At 38.0% G+C, this 16,553-nt stretch overlaps 1 protein-coding gene across 11 annotated transcripts in view; it reads left to right on the top strand.

Moving 5' to 3' along the window:
- Nucleotides 1-16,553, top strand: part of GRIP1 (glutamate receptor interacting protein 1) — a 659,234-nt gene that overhangs the window by 457,139 nt on the left and 185,542 nt on the right. For 9 of the 11 annotated variants that reach the window (XM_032420895.1, XM_032420897.1, XM_032420896.1 and 6 more), the window contains exon 2: nucleotides 9,727-9,807. The exons of the other annotated variants lie outside the window; for them this stretch is intronic. In XM_032420895.1, coding sequence (XP_032276786.1) covers nucleotides 9,727-9,807 — 81 coding nt within the window. The remainder of the gene's footprint in view (nucleotides 1-9,726; nucleotides 9,808-16,553) is intronic. 11 annotated transcript variants of the gene reach the window in all.

Consider the following 16,553-nt stretch of genomic DNA (forward strand, 5'->3'; position numbering starts at 1 on the left):
TCCTTTACCAGTGATATGTAGTCACGCAGAATACACCCAGGAGTGACGAGTGTATGAAAATGTGCCTCTCTTTTCACACACACACACACACACACACACACACAGAAATTATAAAAATGGATGTGAATCAAATTTTGGTAAATAATATATCATTGTGGTGAAGAGCCGACCCTATAAAGATGAGTAAGTTAAAGCTTCGTTTCTGCACTTTGCTCCCTGGGAACATTCAGGCATGTTATTTCATCTCTATAAGCCTCTATATCCTCATGTTTTGAGTACCTGCACAATTATATTGTTGTGAATGTTGATAATGTATATGAGGTACTAAGCACGGTGCTAGGCATGTAGTATACTCCACACTGCTCTCGGTTTTAATATAATAGTAGTTGGTGAGGGCTTTAAAGGCTATTTTCTCAATAATCAAACCTATACCAGAATGCTCCACCCCACAACTGTAGGCTAATCATTCTTTTATCTAATGATATCCAGTGTTTATTCACTTACTGGCACAAGATGTAGACCTCTTAAAATGAAGTCATCCTAATTGCATTTTGCTTCCTCTTATTTTTTCCAAAAATTTTAACCTCATTCTTGCAACTGATATTTCATACTGAAATGTTCTAAATATAGAAAGCATCATAGTAATATCATCTAAAAGAAGAGCTCTTGGAGTCCTGATTTTTACAAAAAGCTCCTTCTTCTCTGCAGCTTATACTAGAAATGCTAAAACTGTCCCAGACAAAGGGACAAAAAAATGAAGAGATTTGAGTAATCAAGAGATATAATCATTTAAATGATCCAGTTTTGAAACTGTGACCATTATTATTGGAATGTTTTTAAAAATCTCAATCTTTTCAATGAAGACATGAAGTTTCATGAGTTATCTCTAGGAAATCTATGTACTTTTAAAATTTTTTCCCCAGATGTACTGCAGTTGAAATTGTGATCAGTATGTGTCAAAGTAACTTTTTTTAAATTATTTTTTATTCCAGTATACTTAACATACAGTATTATATTTGTTTCAGATGTACAATGATTCAACAATCCTATACATTGCTCAGTGCTCAGCAAGATAAGTGCACTCTTCATCTCCTTCACCTATTTCACCCATTCCCCACCCATCCCCCCTCTACCAAACACCAGTTTGTTCTCTGTATTTATCAAAGTAACTTCTTAATTTCATATTATTATTGGTCAAAAAAATGGGGGGAACCTTAATTTCTCTAAATGTTTTATATATTTCTATTGATCCACCCAGCTCTATCTGCTATTATATATAATCATTGATTCTTATGACCCTCCAGTAATATTCAGATATGTTCTAGCCTGTTTATACTCAAATACTTTTTCCTGAATAATGGTGCACTTTTTAAATAAGAATTAGCAAATGTGGCTTCAGATAGCCAGTACTTGTTACCCTGAAGTAATTCATATTTTTCACTACATTATTATTTTAATGCTAAGAGCTTGTTGAACCTACACGTAATTCATGGTGTAAAGATACCGAGAATATTAGCAGGCATAATTGGTGGTAAAGTCAGAGAATTAAAGCATATAACCCTCCCTACATATAGAAAATAAAGAAGCTGTACTGAATTTAACTTTTTAAAGTTTTTAATTGGGATCTGATATGGTAATGAAAATAAGCCTCCTGGCATAGTGTCCATCCCTCTAGAAATGTCAATTCTTTGGTGATGAGGCCAGTCGGTGATTGCTGTGACTCTTGTTCATCTGTTCCTACTGGAAACAATACTAAGAAGAAGTATAGGAGTTATCATTTGTGATTCAGACACATGAGCAATGGAAATGCCAGAGGCAGAAAATGTGCAATTTCATGCTCATTAATTTCAGAGAGGATTTACAAATTAACCTGGCTTGAGATATTACTCTTCCAAAAAACCCATAGGCATCACCAAGCAGCACAGTTACTGCAGACCACTTCCACAAGGTTGAACAGATGCTCGGGGGCCACAGTGGTCCTGTGCATGCCCGCACAAAGATCATAGGCCAGGTTCTGTGCTGGAGAACTTCCTGGTTCCAAGAGAACTGTGTGCATGCAAGGGAGTAACTTTGTTTCTAAAGAAAAGAGTTTAAGGAGATAGTACCACAGAAGATTCTTTCCCCCATGTCCCTACCATGAGACAGGACATAACTTTTCATTTTCAGTTGTCTTTTACTGGCTCGGGGGTAATAACACCCTACTGTTTCCTGCCTCTGCCTTAATCAATCAACTGCTGTAGGTAATCTGACCTTAGATGTATCCAGTTACCCCCATAAACTAGCCATTTTAGGATTGTCAAAGGGTTTAAAGTGAATCAAGAGAAGATGGAATTCACTTAGAATCATAACATTGCAACAGTTTCATTTCCATTTGAGGAAATCATTCCATAAGTAATTTGATAATTACAGTATTTCAGAACTGGGGATATCATTGAAGCTATTCTGACAGCTTCTTTATGGGCCACCACTGACACAATCAGGTGACAATCAGAACAGATGCATCCTCACTACCTATGCTGTTGCTGTTGGTCAAATCAATTGGAACAGGGCTTCCCAAATTTTAATGGGCATTACAAATCACCCAAAGATTTTGTTAAATCTGATTCCAAAGGTCTGGGGTGGGGCCTGGGATTCTACATTTCTGACAAGCTCCCAGATGATGCCCATGCTGCTTGTCTATGGGCCACACTTTGAGTAGCAAGGAGTTAGTTAATGGAGCAGTGAGGGAGAAAAATGGTCTTGTAAAACAGGCCTACAGCAATATGAACCCTACTGTTGGCATTGTTTTTAGCTGTAATATTTGATCCCTGAAATGGTTATGTGATTGTGATTAATATAATTTGAGAGGACATTCTATCATTGTGAAGAAGCCACTGTACATTTGTTTTTAAAATGAAGTCACTCTCTGGATGATTTCTTTATTTAATGTTCAAAAGCAAGAGACCTGGTCCCCTTTAAGAATATAAATCACATCTGTGTCTGATTTATAAAACTGTACAGAAACCTGCAGAGTCAAGGAAGGACAATAATGTCATGCAGATGCAAAACAGCTAACAAAAGAGAGGAGGGAAACCATCTCTTTGTAGGAAGAAGACTGGACTGGAGGAGCACACTGCCTCTGCCTTCTACCAGCAAGCTCAGATCATTCCCGCTCCCTTCTGGTTTAAACCTAGTTTGTGGACTACTTCATCCATTAGGCAAGGAGATTAAACTAATTCATTCTCACAGTCAGATGTAAGCAGTTATCCATATCATTGCTTCAACACACCACTGAACTGAAACCCATGTACAACTGAAACCCATGTACAACTCAGAAGCTTCTGACTCTAGGAAAGATTGAGGGTGCATTTTTTTTTGTTTGGCCCTAGGGGGGAAAAGGTTATTTTATCAGAGATTAAGAACTATTTGGGATTGAAGAGGCGGATTGGGCCATATCTTTGAGTGTGTTTTTCTTTAAATTGTGTGGGGTATGGTGCTTGTATTTATACATTATTTTAATAAGTATAACATATAAGTAAGTCTATTGTTAAAACCCTTTGACAGCTACTCTATAGGAAATCTTGCTTAAATTTTAGAATGTGCCATCAAACCACCAAGGCAGCAAACTAAACTGGAAGTCTAGTGTCTAAAAAAGAGAAACAGCCGACTTACGATACGTTCATGCTGGGCTGGGGTAAAATGTTCACAAGATCCAGGTCCTGAAAAGATTATGGTCCCACATCACACAAAACTTCCATGTTAGTTGAAAATTAAAATGGCCTATTTCTTGATTTTTCTGATTGCAGAATTCTGCATACGTTTGTTGCAATAGAGCTCTCTTTCTCTTCCTGTGCCCCGCCCCCTCCACCAGTACCCTAAGCCTGTGCTCATTTCTCCCCTCAGCTAATGAAGCGCATGTTCTAGTCTCAAACCCACGAAGCAATAAGGATTCTTCAATCACCATTCCACTTAAAGTTTTATTATCTTTTATCCACTTTGATTCCTAGTTTGCACATAGTAGGCACTAAAGTTTGTGGAATGTAATTGAATTCAAGGGACAGATTATTCCCTTCACAATGGATTTCATTTTGTTCATTCACGAAAAACAGAGTTTTTTTCTGAGTTCGTAATGACATGCACGAACATTGTGCCATGAGCTGCCTATCTCCCCGCTGCTAGGGAATGGTCATAATGTTTAATTGCAGAAAATGCCTCTTTTTTTTTTCCTAATCAAGAAGTTAAGGGATCTGTTGGCTTAGCAGGTGCCTCAATTGTGCATAATTAGTTGCTAGGAATTGTTTAGCATAGGCTGATTAGTCTCAGCCAGAGGACATTAATTTTTTTTTTTCTTCAACAAAACCATGAATATAGCTAGGGATCCTTGAAACCATAGTCATATCCACTCCCTCTGGGAAGCCCAAACACTGGAAATGGGGGAGGCAGGAGATGGAGAGACAAGAAGCAGCCTGATTACACATGGATGCTATTTGATGTCAGGCAGCCATTCAAGGTTATGAGAATAGGAGGGGACCTGCGTCCATTCCTCAAGATGTGGTTCTCTCAGCTCCAGCATGGGCTTTGGTCATGATCCAGAATGAAGCATTACTTCTTAGTGCCTGCTATTAGCTTTCCAGGTTTACAAACACCAGCTTCACTTGGAATATGTAACCAAAACAAATGATCTGTGTTTGCCCCTCCTGTGTTTGGCACATGAGGAGACTGACCAAAGTTGGGGGAATGAGAGGGACAGATGGTCTTCCCCATTGTTCCACTTCTGTTTTAAGTATATGCTTGACTAAGCCCTTTCTGTGCCTCTGTCACAGTGTCGATTCTCCATTTAGTGGAAGGCATTTTCCCTAGCCTCATGGGATGTCACTCTAAAGGCGACCTGTGCTCTTCCTTGTTATTACCAATATACAGCTCCTGTGACAGTGGGCGGCCATCAAGTGTGACAGTGATTATTTAGCTGCTAAGATGTCATTAGGAAAGGTTGACAGTTCTGACACCCTGTGATGCCCTTAATGATTACTTACAGCATTCACTTCAGTGAGCAGTAACTCACCAGTTGAATGTCTGCTTTGCCCCTATGGTGACTTTCAATAAGGCTCCCTTTGTATATGATCCACCATCAAAGTCAAAGCTGGAAGTCCTGTGTGAAAATCAGAATTCTTTTGCTTAAAGGCATTATTTTAAAAGTTGTTTGATAAATCTTTCTGTAGTCTGAATGAAAATGAAAAGAAATATATTTTAATATTAGTTTTACAAAGAGTCACAGATTTTTAACATACATGTTAAGTCAGTGCTTAATAGCTGTTGGGTGATGATGTGACATTAAAAGGAATAGGCTATAAATCTAGAAAAAGGAAATCAGAGGTAGGAAGGAGAATAGCTCATAACAAATGTTTGACTTTCTTCCGCTTGCTTATTTATAGTAAATGCTCTAGTTTGAAAAGTTGAATATAATTCAGTCATCTATCAGCAAATGTTTAATGAATGCATGTTATGTGTCAGACACTGTTCTGGAGATATTATCTACTGATTCCTTTCCTTATTATTTGACCTATTTTTTTAAATTCATTTATGTAATTGGGTGGAACTTGAAAGCCTATTTAGTGTCTCCCTGATAAGATAAAGAAGTATTAACATGGATCTTATATTCAGTGAAACTTTTAAGGCCCTTATTGAGGAACAGTGCATTGTATTGGCATTTATTTTAAATTTGCATCTTCCAAAAAGTGAAGTTAAAAGTATAGATTGGTTCTGTGGTACAATTTAAGTACGCTTCATTTTGGGCAAACAAATATGTGGAGGAAGGGGGAATGAGATTTATATAGACACAAAAGGAATTAGCTATGATTGCTCATTTTCATAGCCTTCTCCATAGGAATTAACTTATATTATGCAAGCTCTCTGCTGGAGTGGTGTCCAGACACTTACCTGTGTGATACAGAAGCATGCAACTAAGAACCTATCAAAGCTCATTGTTCACCCAAGAGGATATAGCATAAGGAGGAAAGAGCATGGGAATAAAAATAAAAGAAGATCAATCCAGACTCACTCTAGATGTGTGTTCATAAACTTACCTCTCTGGACTTTAAGTCCTGACTATAAAATGAAAGAGTGGTCTAAATCATTCCTTATAACCATGAAATTCTAATGATATATCCACTAATCTCCATTAAGGAACACATGAGAAAACCGCAGTAGAAGACTCCATAGCTCTCCATGACTTTATGCTCAAGGATTAAAATGTACCCCAGACATTCTTATCCTTTAGTATCCTACTATGGACCCATCAGCCACTGATATATTTAGTGTCTTTTCTCCGCTTCTACTTTCAAGCAAAGTTTGTGAATCAAGAGTTGACTTTGAGTAAATCACATCAAGAGTTCATGTCCATTCTGTGATGGGTAGCTTTTTATAAAAGGCCTATGATTCCTCCTAGCAGTTTAAAATAAACAGATATTCTTAGGAAAAGTTTATTTAGAAACAAATGCTAGCCATTTGTATGTCTTCTTGGGAGACATACAAATGGCCAACAGACATATGAAAAAAAAATGCTCAACATCACTCAGCATCAGGGAAATACAAATCAAAACCACAATGAGATACTACGCCATACTGGTCAGAATAACTAAAATTAACAACTCAGAAAACAACAGATGTTGGCAAGGATGTGGAGAAAGGGGAACCCTCTTGTTGGTGGGAATGCAAACTGGTATAGCCAGTCTGGAAAACAGTATGGAGGGGCACATGCACCCCAGTGTTTATAGCAGCAATGTCCACAATAGCCAAAATATGGAAAGAGCCCAGATGTCCATCGCCAGATGAATGAATAAAGATCTGGTGTATATATACAATGGAATTTACTCAGCCATCAAAAAGAATGAAATCTTACCATTTGCAACAACATGGATGGAACTAGAGGGTATTATGCTAAGTGAAATAAGTCAGTCAGAGAAAGACAAATACCGTATGATTTCACTCATATGTGAAATTTAGAAAACAAAACAGATGAACATAGGGGAAGGGAAGGAGAAATAAAATAAGATGAAAATCGAAAGGGAGGCAAACCGTAAAAGATGCTGAAGTCTAGGAAACAAACTGAGGGTTGCTGGAGGGGAGGTGGGTGGGGGATGGGGTAACTGGGTGATGGGCATTAAGGAGGGCACTTGATGTAATGAGCACTGGGTGTTATATGCCACTGATGAATCACTAAATTCTACCTCTGACACGTATAAAAACACACACACAAATGTTCAATGGTGCCATACTGCTATGTTGCTGTGCTCCCCGTAAGTGTCATGATAAATGTTACCAGGATTCTGACTCACCTTTAGGAGTTATTGCTTTCAACCTGATTGACTTTGGCAAGCTATTTTTAGATAATATCAAAATTACTTCAGTCTGGAACTTTGACCAATACAACTTTTGGCTTCTAGATTTTTGTTTACGCTCAGTAAGGACACTCTTAATACTGGGAGTGGGGGTGGGAGCTGGGGAATGGTTATGTAGAGGCTGGCCAGGTGATCAGCTGTAATGTGGTTTCAACCTTATAAGGATGTGCATTACTAGACTATCTCAGCTCTAAGTCAAGGAAACTGTTTTCAAATATAAGTGAGAAAACAATTTTACCAAGGTTGACTACTTATGTATTGCAAAGTGGTAAATTTCTAAAAAAAAAAAAAAAAAAAAAAAAGCTCCTCAAAATAGAGCATTGAGTGCAAAAATCCCCTAGAGCCTCCTGGACAAATCTCTTATTGCCCTTTAAGAAAATCCAATGCTGGATTCAACCCAAGACTTTAATTGGCTGGACTCTTGACAAACTGAAAGCTGAGGAAAGCCTTTAGGCTTCCAAGATGCTGTCCCTAAAACTGGTTGTTATGATCTATATCTCCTTGGCTCAGTGCTCTGGACTCATACAGTTTCAAAGTTTTGGATTATGAAAGAAAATATATTTTTAATTGGTTTTATAAAGAATCCAGATTTTCACATAGAGTAAGTTTGTTTTAATAGGTGCTGTATAAAGCATATTGCCTGGTTATTAAATCAGTACTGTGAGAAAAGCACTCATATACTCAAGTGGAAGTGGTGGGGCAAATAGAGACTTTTGTAGTGCAATGCTTACATTTTGTGTTGTGGTTTCTGATAATACTCAACATTGCATTTGCAAGGAGAAGAGTCAAGGATCCAGGATACTGTATCATAAGCAAAAATGATGCTGTTGATTGTATTGGTATCTGAAAGTTGGTAGATTACATCTAAGATTGGAAGAACATAAAGAATTGTCTGACAAATGGGATATAAACATGAAACAGCGTGATTTCCATTTTTTAAGTTAATTACAGCCTACAGCAGTGTTAATCTTTCCTTTTTGTCATTGCTTATAAAGGCCTTGTTAGTTTTATGAAGAAATCGTGAATCATTTCAACCAGAAGTACATCCTAGAACAGAATCGAGTTCCTCAATTTTGAAACACAGCCTACTTATTTGGGAGAATTAATGTTTTCAGATGATAAAGCCTACTTGAAGAATTAAATCACTGTAATATTTAATAGTTTACAATGTACAATATGGTTCTTTTTAATCATTTAATGATTTCCTATTACAACAATAACCACAACAAACCTATCTTACAGTGTGACCAGAAGTACCATTTGGATCATCTAGCTTGACTAGATTTGCTAGATAATTATTTTACATTATGTCTACTCAGGCCATATACATCTTATTCTTGAAAATGTTGAAGGTTGTCACTCAGACATCTCTTATCTTATATAAATGCCCCATGCAAACTGGGAAGAATTCTTCCTTTCTTTTTTAACCCTAATATTTGCCATCCTAGATCATTACTCCTGTATTCCAAGCCAGAATAAATCCTTTTCTGTATTTAAATATAAGTCACTTTACTTAGATTTTCATGGATCCATCACCTCTATGATCTTGTCACTTAGTGTTTTGTTCGTTCAGCTTCTTGCCTAATTGTCACAGATATGCTGAGCTTTAGTCCTTCTGTGTTTTCAGTTGCTCTCTTCATGGTTCTGTAGGTTATTTTTATCTCTTTCTCAAAGAGGTTGGATCAGTCCATTGCAATATACATCTTCTTTTGCCAAACCATCATTCCTTCCCTGTTCTCAACATAGCTTCTCTGGTCTTACTCTAAATGTCCCTGTCCCTCCATTTTGCTCTGGATGCCATTTCTCACTTCCAAGAGGAACCTACTAATTCTGTGTGTCTTTATTTTCCTGCAATACTAATGCTCTGTCATCTGCTTGTAATGCTCTGTCATCTGAAATATAACATTTCTTTTCATTTCCTTTGTTCTTCGAGCTGATTATTCTTAGTGCCCACTGAGCCATTTTACTCCTTTTTTCTCTTCCTCTTAGTGATATTCACTGATACTTATTTATAAATGAATCTAGGTGAAAGACAAATAATTTGTACACTATATTTGCATAGTTCTTATCCTTTTATGCCTTCATGTACACTATAGCTTGATCCTGACACTCCTAAGAGGTAGATGAGAAAGTATCTCCCTCTTCTATAGGTGAGAAAACGAATGTTCAGAACATTTTAAATGACTTGTCTCACAGCTAAGTCAAGGTTAAGACTCAGATCTCCCGACTCTTTCTCCTATCCCGTACCATATCACCTCTCTCTGGCAGAAGGATTGCAGTCCATTAAAAGATCTTCACTACATTAGAAACTGGATGGAAATTAACCAAACGCTTCATTGTACCTTTGCAGATGAGAGCCCCTACACTAAATCCGCCAGCCAGACAAAGCCGCCTGATGGAGCGTTGGCTGTGAGGAGACAGAGCATCCCAGGTTAGACCAGACTGTTGGATTTTTCAGCTGTTTTACTTTTGAACCCTGTTATTTGGTGATCCTAAATAGTTCCAACTTGGTAATAAAAATCAATGCAATTTCATAGGGTGTAGACTGCATTCTACACAACTTGTTCAAAGGATATTCAAAACAGCTAGACTTTGGAAAAGCTTGCCAACTTGTGAGAAATCATCTTATGTGCAAATCCTTTGTAAAATGACTTGAAGTTATGTCAGCTCTCACTCATTTGCTTACTCTCTTCTCTGTTTCCAGGGGGTGACTTTCACAGCAGCATCTATTTCTTTACTAAGACATACAAGGCAGAACAAAGGGGTTCAAAATTGCTGTGGCAGAACATATATTTACTGAATAACAAATTGGTCCTTTCTTCTTAGCTCTTTGAACATGGATTTACTTCCACTGGGCAACTCTTGTAAAATTCTGGGGCTTTGTCTCTTTAGGAAGCTGTGATTAGGATTCTTTAATTCAATAAGTGATACCTGTTTTTTAAACAAAATATTTTGGACAAATATCTTAAAATACCTTTACTCCAAAACTTCAATATTTTCAAGTTTTGAGTTTGAGAATGACACAAAAGTTCTAAAGGAGGAGAAAAATTCAAAATACTATGCAAGCTTGATGTAAACTAGTTAATCCATGGAAAAGCTCTCATGGAAGCAACTGTACTTAAGAGAAGGGTTAAAACCATTAATACATTTAGACATTTATCAAAAATAATGTCTTTATATATTTTATACGAGTAAATTGAGTACCACTAAACCTTTGCTATGGGATTTTAGAGCATAGTAGTGTAACAATTCAGGAGAAATAAAGCAGTGTTTCCAACATTAAATTGAATGGTTTGGCAAAGTCTGTCAGTGAAACGGGGATTTTTTCTATTTGAATAAGAGCAATATGAGTCCAGTTTCTGAGCAACCCTGCTAATGATTATTATTTACTTTTATAAGAATGACATGTGGTTATTTTTATTCTTATTCTGAAGGCTTGGATTCATTATGAAAGTTCATGGCTTATAAAGAGGCTGTAAATATGTTATACATCCTTGTTTGTGTGCTTTGAAGATTCTAAAGTAATTTGAATTCTATAATTGGATGGCATCACCCAGTGCTGAGATTTCTTCTATTCCATTCTATAAAACATCATTCTTAATGCTAGTCACATTTAGAAAAACTACTGTAGTCAGCTGTGGGCTGTGTTCTCTACTTTCTCCTTGTCAGCAGTAAGGAAGTACCCAAAGTTTGAAGTTCAGGAATGCCAGTTATCCATCAATTCCTTCCTGGCTTCTCTGCATTACCTGGTATGCACTACTCCTCTGTTGGAAAGAGGGAAGAGACTTCCTAACGTCCTTACCACTTTATGTGATGTTGAACAAAAGCACTGACTATAATCTTGTTTTCTTTTCATGGGTTCTCTAGTGTTACTAAATTATAACACATGTTTGAGGGCTAAACTTTTCCCTAAGATCATTAAGTAGTTTTTTAAGTTACGTGCTAGGTACACAGAAGTCGTTCATCATAATCCTTAGTTCATGACACACAGTGATTCTTCATTACAGAAATTTTTCCTTTGGTCCTCCTTATATCAGTTTAATAGAATCAATTTATTTAGAATCACAAACCTTTTTTGTAGGCTTCATAGGCTTATTTTCTTAGGGTTTAAACATGGACAAACACCTTTTTGTTCATCTCTAATGAGGTGGCATCCAGAAGGGTTCAGGGTCTTGAAAATCCTCTTATTAAGAACAGTCCAAGAAAAAAGACTTCACCAGCCAGAGGGCCAAGAAACCAAAGTGGTTAATAGCTGATTATTACTTACTATATCGTAAGGAGAAAATTAAGGAACTTCTTAGAAACTGCTTCCCGACTGACTTCTAACACTTGAAGTTCTGAACCTTTACTTACTTGACTTTACTGTCTTACTTAAAAGTACCTATTAATTCTTGTTCTGACAAAAAAAGGGGGGGTGTCCTCCCTTGATCTATAGCCAAGAAGTCACTTAAGGAGAGATCTAACCCAGCATCCAGAAGTCTTGACCCGTCACCTACTGTGTTTACTACCTTTACCCCTACCAAGTCCATGAGAAAGAAATGCACAGAGGAAGAGTCTGGGAAAATGCGCACTCTTTATTAATTGTGGAAGCTTTAGCTGAAAAATCCTGAAATGTTCTCCTGTTGAACTCCATTGGACCACATGGAGCCATAAGAGCAAAATGCAAGTTTGCAGCCTTTGTTCCTTTCTCCTGTGCTCCCCTCCCAATCTTACCCTCCTCAAAGGTGTTTTACCACCTTGGTAGCAAGGAAAGTTGTGTCTAGAGAAAAATGCAACAAGGAATTGAAAGAAGGCCTAAACAGGTCTTTCTTGGTTAATCTAGCAGACCATGGATCTTCTTGGTGAAAAGATAACTCTCAGGGCAGATGCAGCCCTACAGCCATTTTGCTGCCCCAGATACCATAAGCAAACACAAGGAAGCTAGAACCTTAAAGGAGCTATGGTTTTCCTCACATCTACCCCCAAACTCCACTCTCAACAATCCAACAGTGCTGACTGAATTTGATCATTCGTGTTAGCACTTTCTCTGATGGAAGGAGTGAGAGTGTAGTGGAGGAAGAGTTTAAGGTAGTGGAAGGCATATTAAACTTCTCGATCCAAGTTTTATGAAAGCTTAGTTCTTTGAAACTTATTCTATAAATGTAGACCTGGTGCTCCCTGGAATAAATAGTTATACACGTACACATATACACAAGATTTCTTAACATGGGTTCCACTATTTTCATGGCATAACAAGGAGCAACTTGTAATAATTCTGTCCCAAAGAGGTAACCTTGAATGTTAACAGAGATATAATTTGCTTTTCATTCATATCAAGACCCACATCCCCTGTCTAAACTCAGAATTACTGCAGCAATTATTTTATACTCACAAGTCAAATATGTGTCTTTTCTTAAGTGACAATTCTAACTGTAAATCCTTTCATCCTCCTCCTTTACTCTTCTCAAAAAAGGGAATGGATTAAACATCTCTTAGGAGTGAAATACATTTGCTTTGGATAAAGAGGAAATGCATTATTCATGTTATTTGGAAATTGGTCATTTCAGTCATGTCTCTTATGACACTAAATGTGCAGGAAAAAAGATTCCTTAGCCTTTCATAAAGTTTTCCAAAATTTTAATAATGATGATAGTAAAAAAATGACATATGAGTGTCTCTACAACACTGAAGTTTAAATATAGATTAAAGACCTGTTAAGTCTGTTAAAAAATATTGGAGTCATATTTTCAATCTCTTTTCTGCCCATTTTTTTAATCAAAGAGAAGATGATTTCCAAGTACAAAGATATTTTGAAGTAACAGATTCTACCACACATCTATGTTTATTAAAAAGAATCTCTTGGGACGCCTGGGTGGCTCAGTCGGTTAAGCGGCTGCCTTCGGCCCAGGTCATGATCCCAGGGTCCTGGGATCGAGTCCCACATCAGGCTCCTTGCCCAGCAGGGAGCCTGCTTCTCCCTCTCTCTCCTTCTGCTTGTGCTGTCAAATAAATAAAATCTTAAAAAAAAAAAAAAGAATCTCTTGATCTGTTCCCATTTATTTGACAGATTCCTGGTGAACTGAAATTTGACCACTTGAAGGGTTTGTCCAAATTATTAGAGGAAATCTCTACTGACTCCTAGTTTAACACATTTTGCAATAATTTGTTGCATTACCAACTTAGAGATAGATGAAGGATTTAATTATGTCTGTCTAATATTAATGTAGGGAAAAGATAGGCCACTACTGTAGACCTCAAGGCCTAGAGTTCATGTATTATTTATTTGACATGCTTCCTCTTTCCAAGTAGGATAGCTTTCTTTGATTACGCTAGTCTTGACAAAGATTTCTGGGCAATTCACAAATGCAAGAAGACATCAAGCATTCACATCTATTGTATTTCCAAACTTTGGTGCCCCAGGAAAATTATCTTAACTCTAGCCAGAATGAGCTACAAAAGTTTGTGTGAGATTTTTTTTCCTCCTAGAATATAAAAAAAGACACATCAATTTGGCCATAATGGAATGAAGTCTGTATCAGTCATTCTTCCTTCTCACATTTGGATTATTTGCTGGGGGAGTAAAAATATGATGGAGCTGAGTCTGAAATGTCCATTAGCCCAAGGTGTACACACCCAAGCTGTTTAGAATACATCCAAGAAGGGTCAACACCTACGGAAAAATCAGTCTGGAAAATACTACCAGGCCCTTGGCACCACAGAGAAGCTGGCAACCTTGAATTAAGGAGGAAGGTTCTGCCTTCTCTGTCCAGCATTTCCCAGTTTTCGTTAACACACAATTTGACACTACATTGGTGAACATTCTCATTATTACGGCACATAGAGTGTGACATTTACACTAGGATTTTATAGCCGTAAGATTGTTCAGGTGTATGAAGGGCATGTACTCTGGTTTGGGGCTGGTTCTCCTTTCTTCTGCGTGGTTCCACCATTGAGTTCCTCCAAAAAATGAGCGAGTCCTACTGATGGCAAACTAAGGTCAGTGGAATGGAGCACGGATGAAATGTCATACAAAGAAGGCACCGCACAACGTACACGTGTATCAAGTCACCACATTGTTCACTTAAAGTATCTTATGGTTTTATCAATTACATCTCAATAAAGCTGGGGAAAAAGAGGTAAAGGACCATTATATTTCCAATGTACTCTCAAATGATTTAGAAAAGAAAATCTGATGTGTGTGTGTGTGTGTGTGTATGAAGGAGTGCTGCATAGTGTTCCTACAAGTTTTATAATTTTCAACTTATTTCAGAGATTAAAAGTCCAAAAAAAAAAAAAAAAAAAAGAATGGAGCCGTGATGCACCAATGCTTCCCAAAGATACTGAGTCCAACTCTGCTATTAGGGAGGGCGGGACCCACGCGGGAAAATAGCAAAAGACAAGCAGCTTTGCTACTCAGTCAGGCTGTCCCTGCATCCTCAAAAGCAAGCAGTGGCCAAGGTCAGGACAAGGGGACTCAGGTCTGGGATGTGCCTTCCCAGAACCCCTCACAGTCAGCATTAAGAACACAACACAGCAGTGTTTACCAGCGTTCTGATTATTGAATATTTAAGAAATGAGCAAAACTAAACCACATCTTTAGCGAGAAATTTCTCCAATGCTAAAACCAAGACTATTGGTAGCTGCATAGATATCTGAGATTCTGTCCCTACCCCTACCTGTTTGTTCTGTCCATAGTGCTATATCTAGCACTCTCTGAAATTAACGCATCAGTTTATTGTTTTTTTTCTTTCTCATTCCCTCCAATGTAAGCTCCTGGAGGGCAGTTACCGTCCATGTCTTGCTCCCGAGTGTGTGTCCAGTGCATAGAACAGTGCTAGGCAACTGGTCGGGATTCAGTCAGTGCGTGTGGAATGAAAGAGCAGGTGCAAAGCAACAGGCAGCTTTGCTCTGGGCAGAGGCCATTACCTTATGACTAGTATACTTTCTTACAAAGCAAGTGTTAACCGTCTCTGTTTGCCATGTATTTTCTGACTTGTGGAATGCTGTGCAGCAGCTGTTCACCTGGGCCTTAAGGCTGCACCAAATATGGCATTTCTAAGGAAATCATCTGCTGCCCAAGACTAATGAGTGAAATATAAGTCAGCTAGAAGCTAGAGAATTTTAAAGGCCACAGGTCTCCCTCCAGCCTTATCTGTTTCCATTTGAGCAGAAGATGTCTGTGCAGTCCTAGAACACTGCACAATGCGGAAGGTTGGAGCAGAATTTAACAATAAAATTGACAAGATGAGAGTGAGTCATTCAAGTGTTCTGCTATAGGAAAAAAGGCTAAAACATACGTGAAAATAACCAGAGTCTATAAATGGACTGATGCAAGGCAGAACTTATTACTTATCATGGCAGGTGCACATTAAAGATTTCCCCCGGAGAACTGATCCATTTTGCTGTGTGGCTGCTCGTACATACTGAGCTCTCCAATAACACTGGGCAAGACGAGCCGGCTTGATTTGTGTGTTCAGTGCTGCCGCTCTCATTAGCAATTCAGAAAAATGACAGTCTATTATGTTTGAACTTCTCTCACACCTTAGTAAACATGGCTGAAATGTAATAAAGTGATACATATGCAGCAAACAGTTTTTAAACAATAATTCTCCTAGCATGCCATTTAGGGGGGAATTATTTGTAGTGAATTAGTACTGTGCCTCGGTATCTCCCGAGTGGTGGCATTTGGTCAATATCATGCTCCGGATGCACATAGTAATCAGACGGAGGGACTGTGATGGCCAGCACAGTCTCCCAGCGTCTGAAGACCATTTTACAAGGAGGCTCAAGGATATGTGGACAAGAACCATAAGGAGAAATCCTTTTCCCTCTGTGACTTTTGCACTGAAGAAAAATTAATTCTCCCAGTTTCCAAGTTAGGGAGACCTTCAATCAGGGTTTTTAAATTAAGTGACTTTAGAGAATTAGGCTGGGTGAAAGTTGTATTGATTTGCGCTAGGGAAAGTGAAGAACCATCTTACACAATTTACTGTAGAATAGAGCAGTTGGGCCCACCAATATTCCCTTTTGTGTGTGTGTGTGCAAAAAAAAAGTTTTTTTACTATTAACATAATGTATTATTTGTTTCAGGAGTACAGGTCTGTGATTCATCAGTCTTATACAATTCACAGCGCTCACCATAGCACATACCCTCCCCAGTGTCCATCACCCAGCCACCCATCCCTCCCACCCCCCTCA

The sequence above is a fragment of the Phoca vitulina genome, unplaced genomic scaffold, assembly GCF_004348235.1.
Source record: "Phoca vitulina isolate PV1807 unplaced genomic scaffold, GSC_HSeal_1.0 scaffold23, whole genome shotgun sequence".
Classification (NCBI taxonomy): Eukaryota; Metazoa; Chordata; class Mammalia; order Carnivora; family Phocidae; genus Phoca; species Phoca vitulina.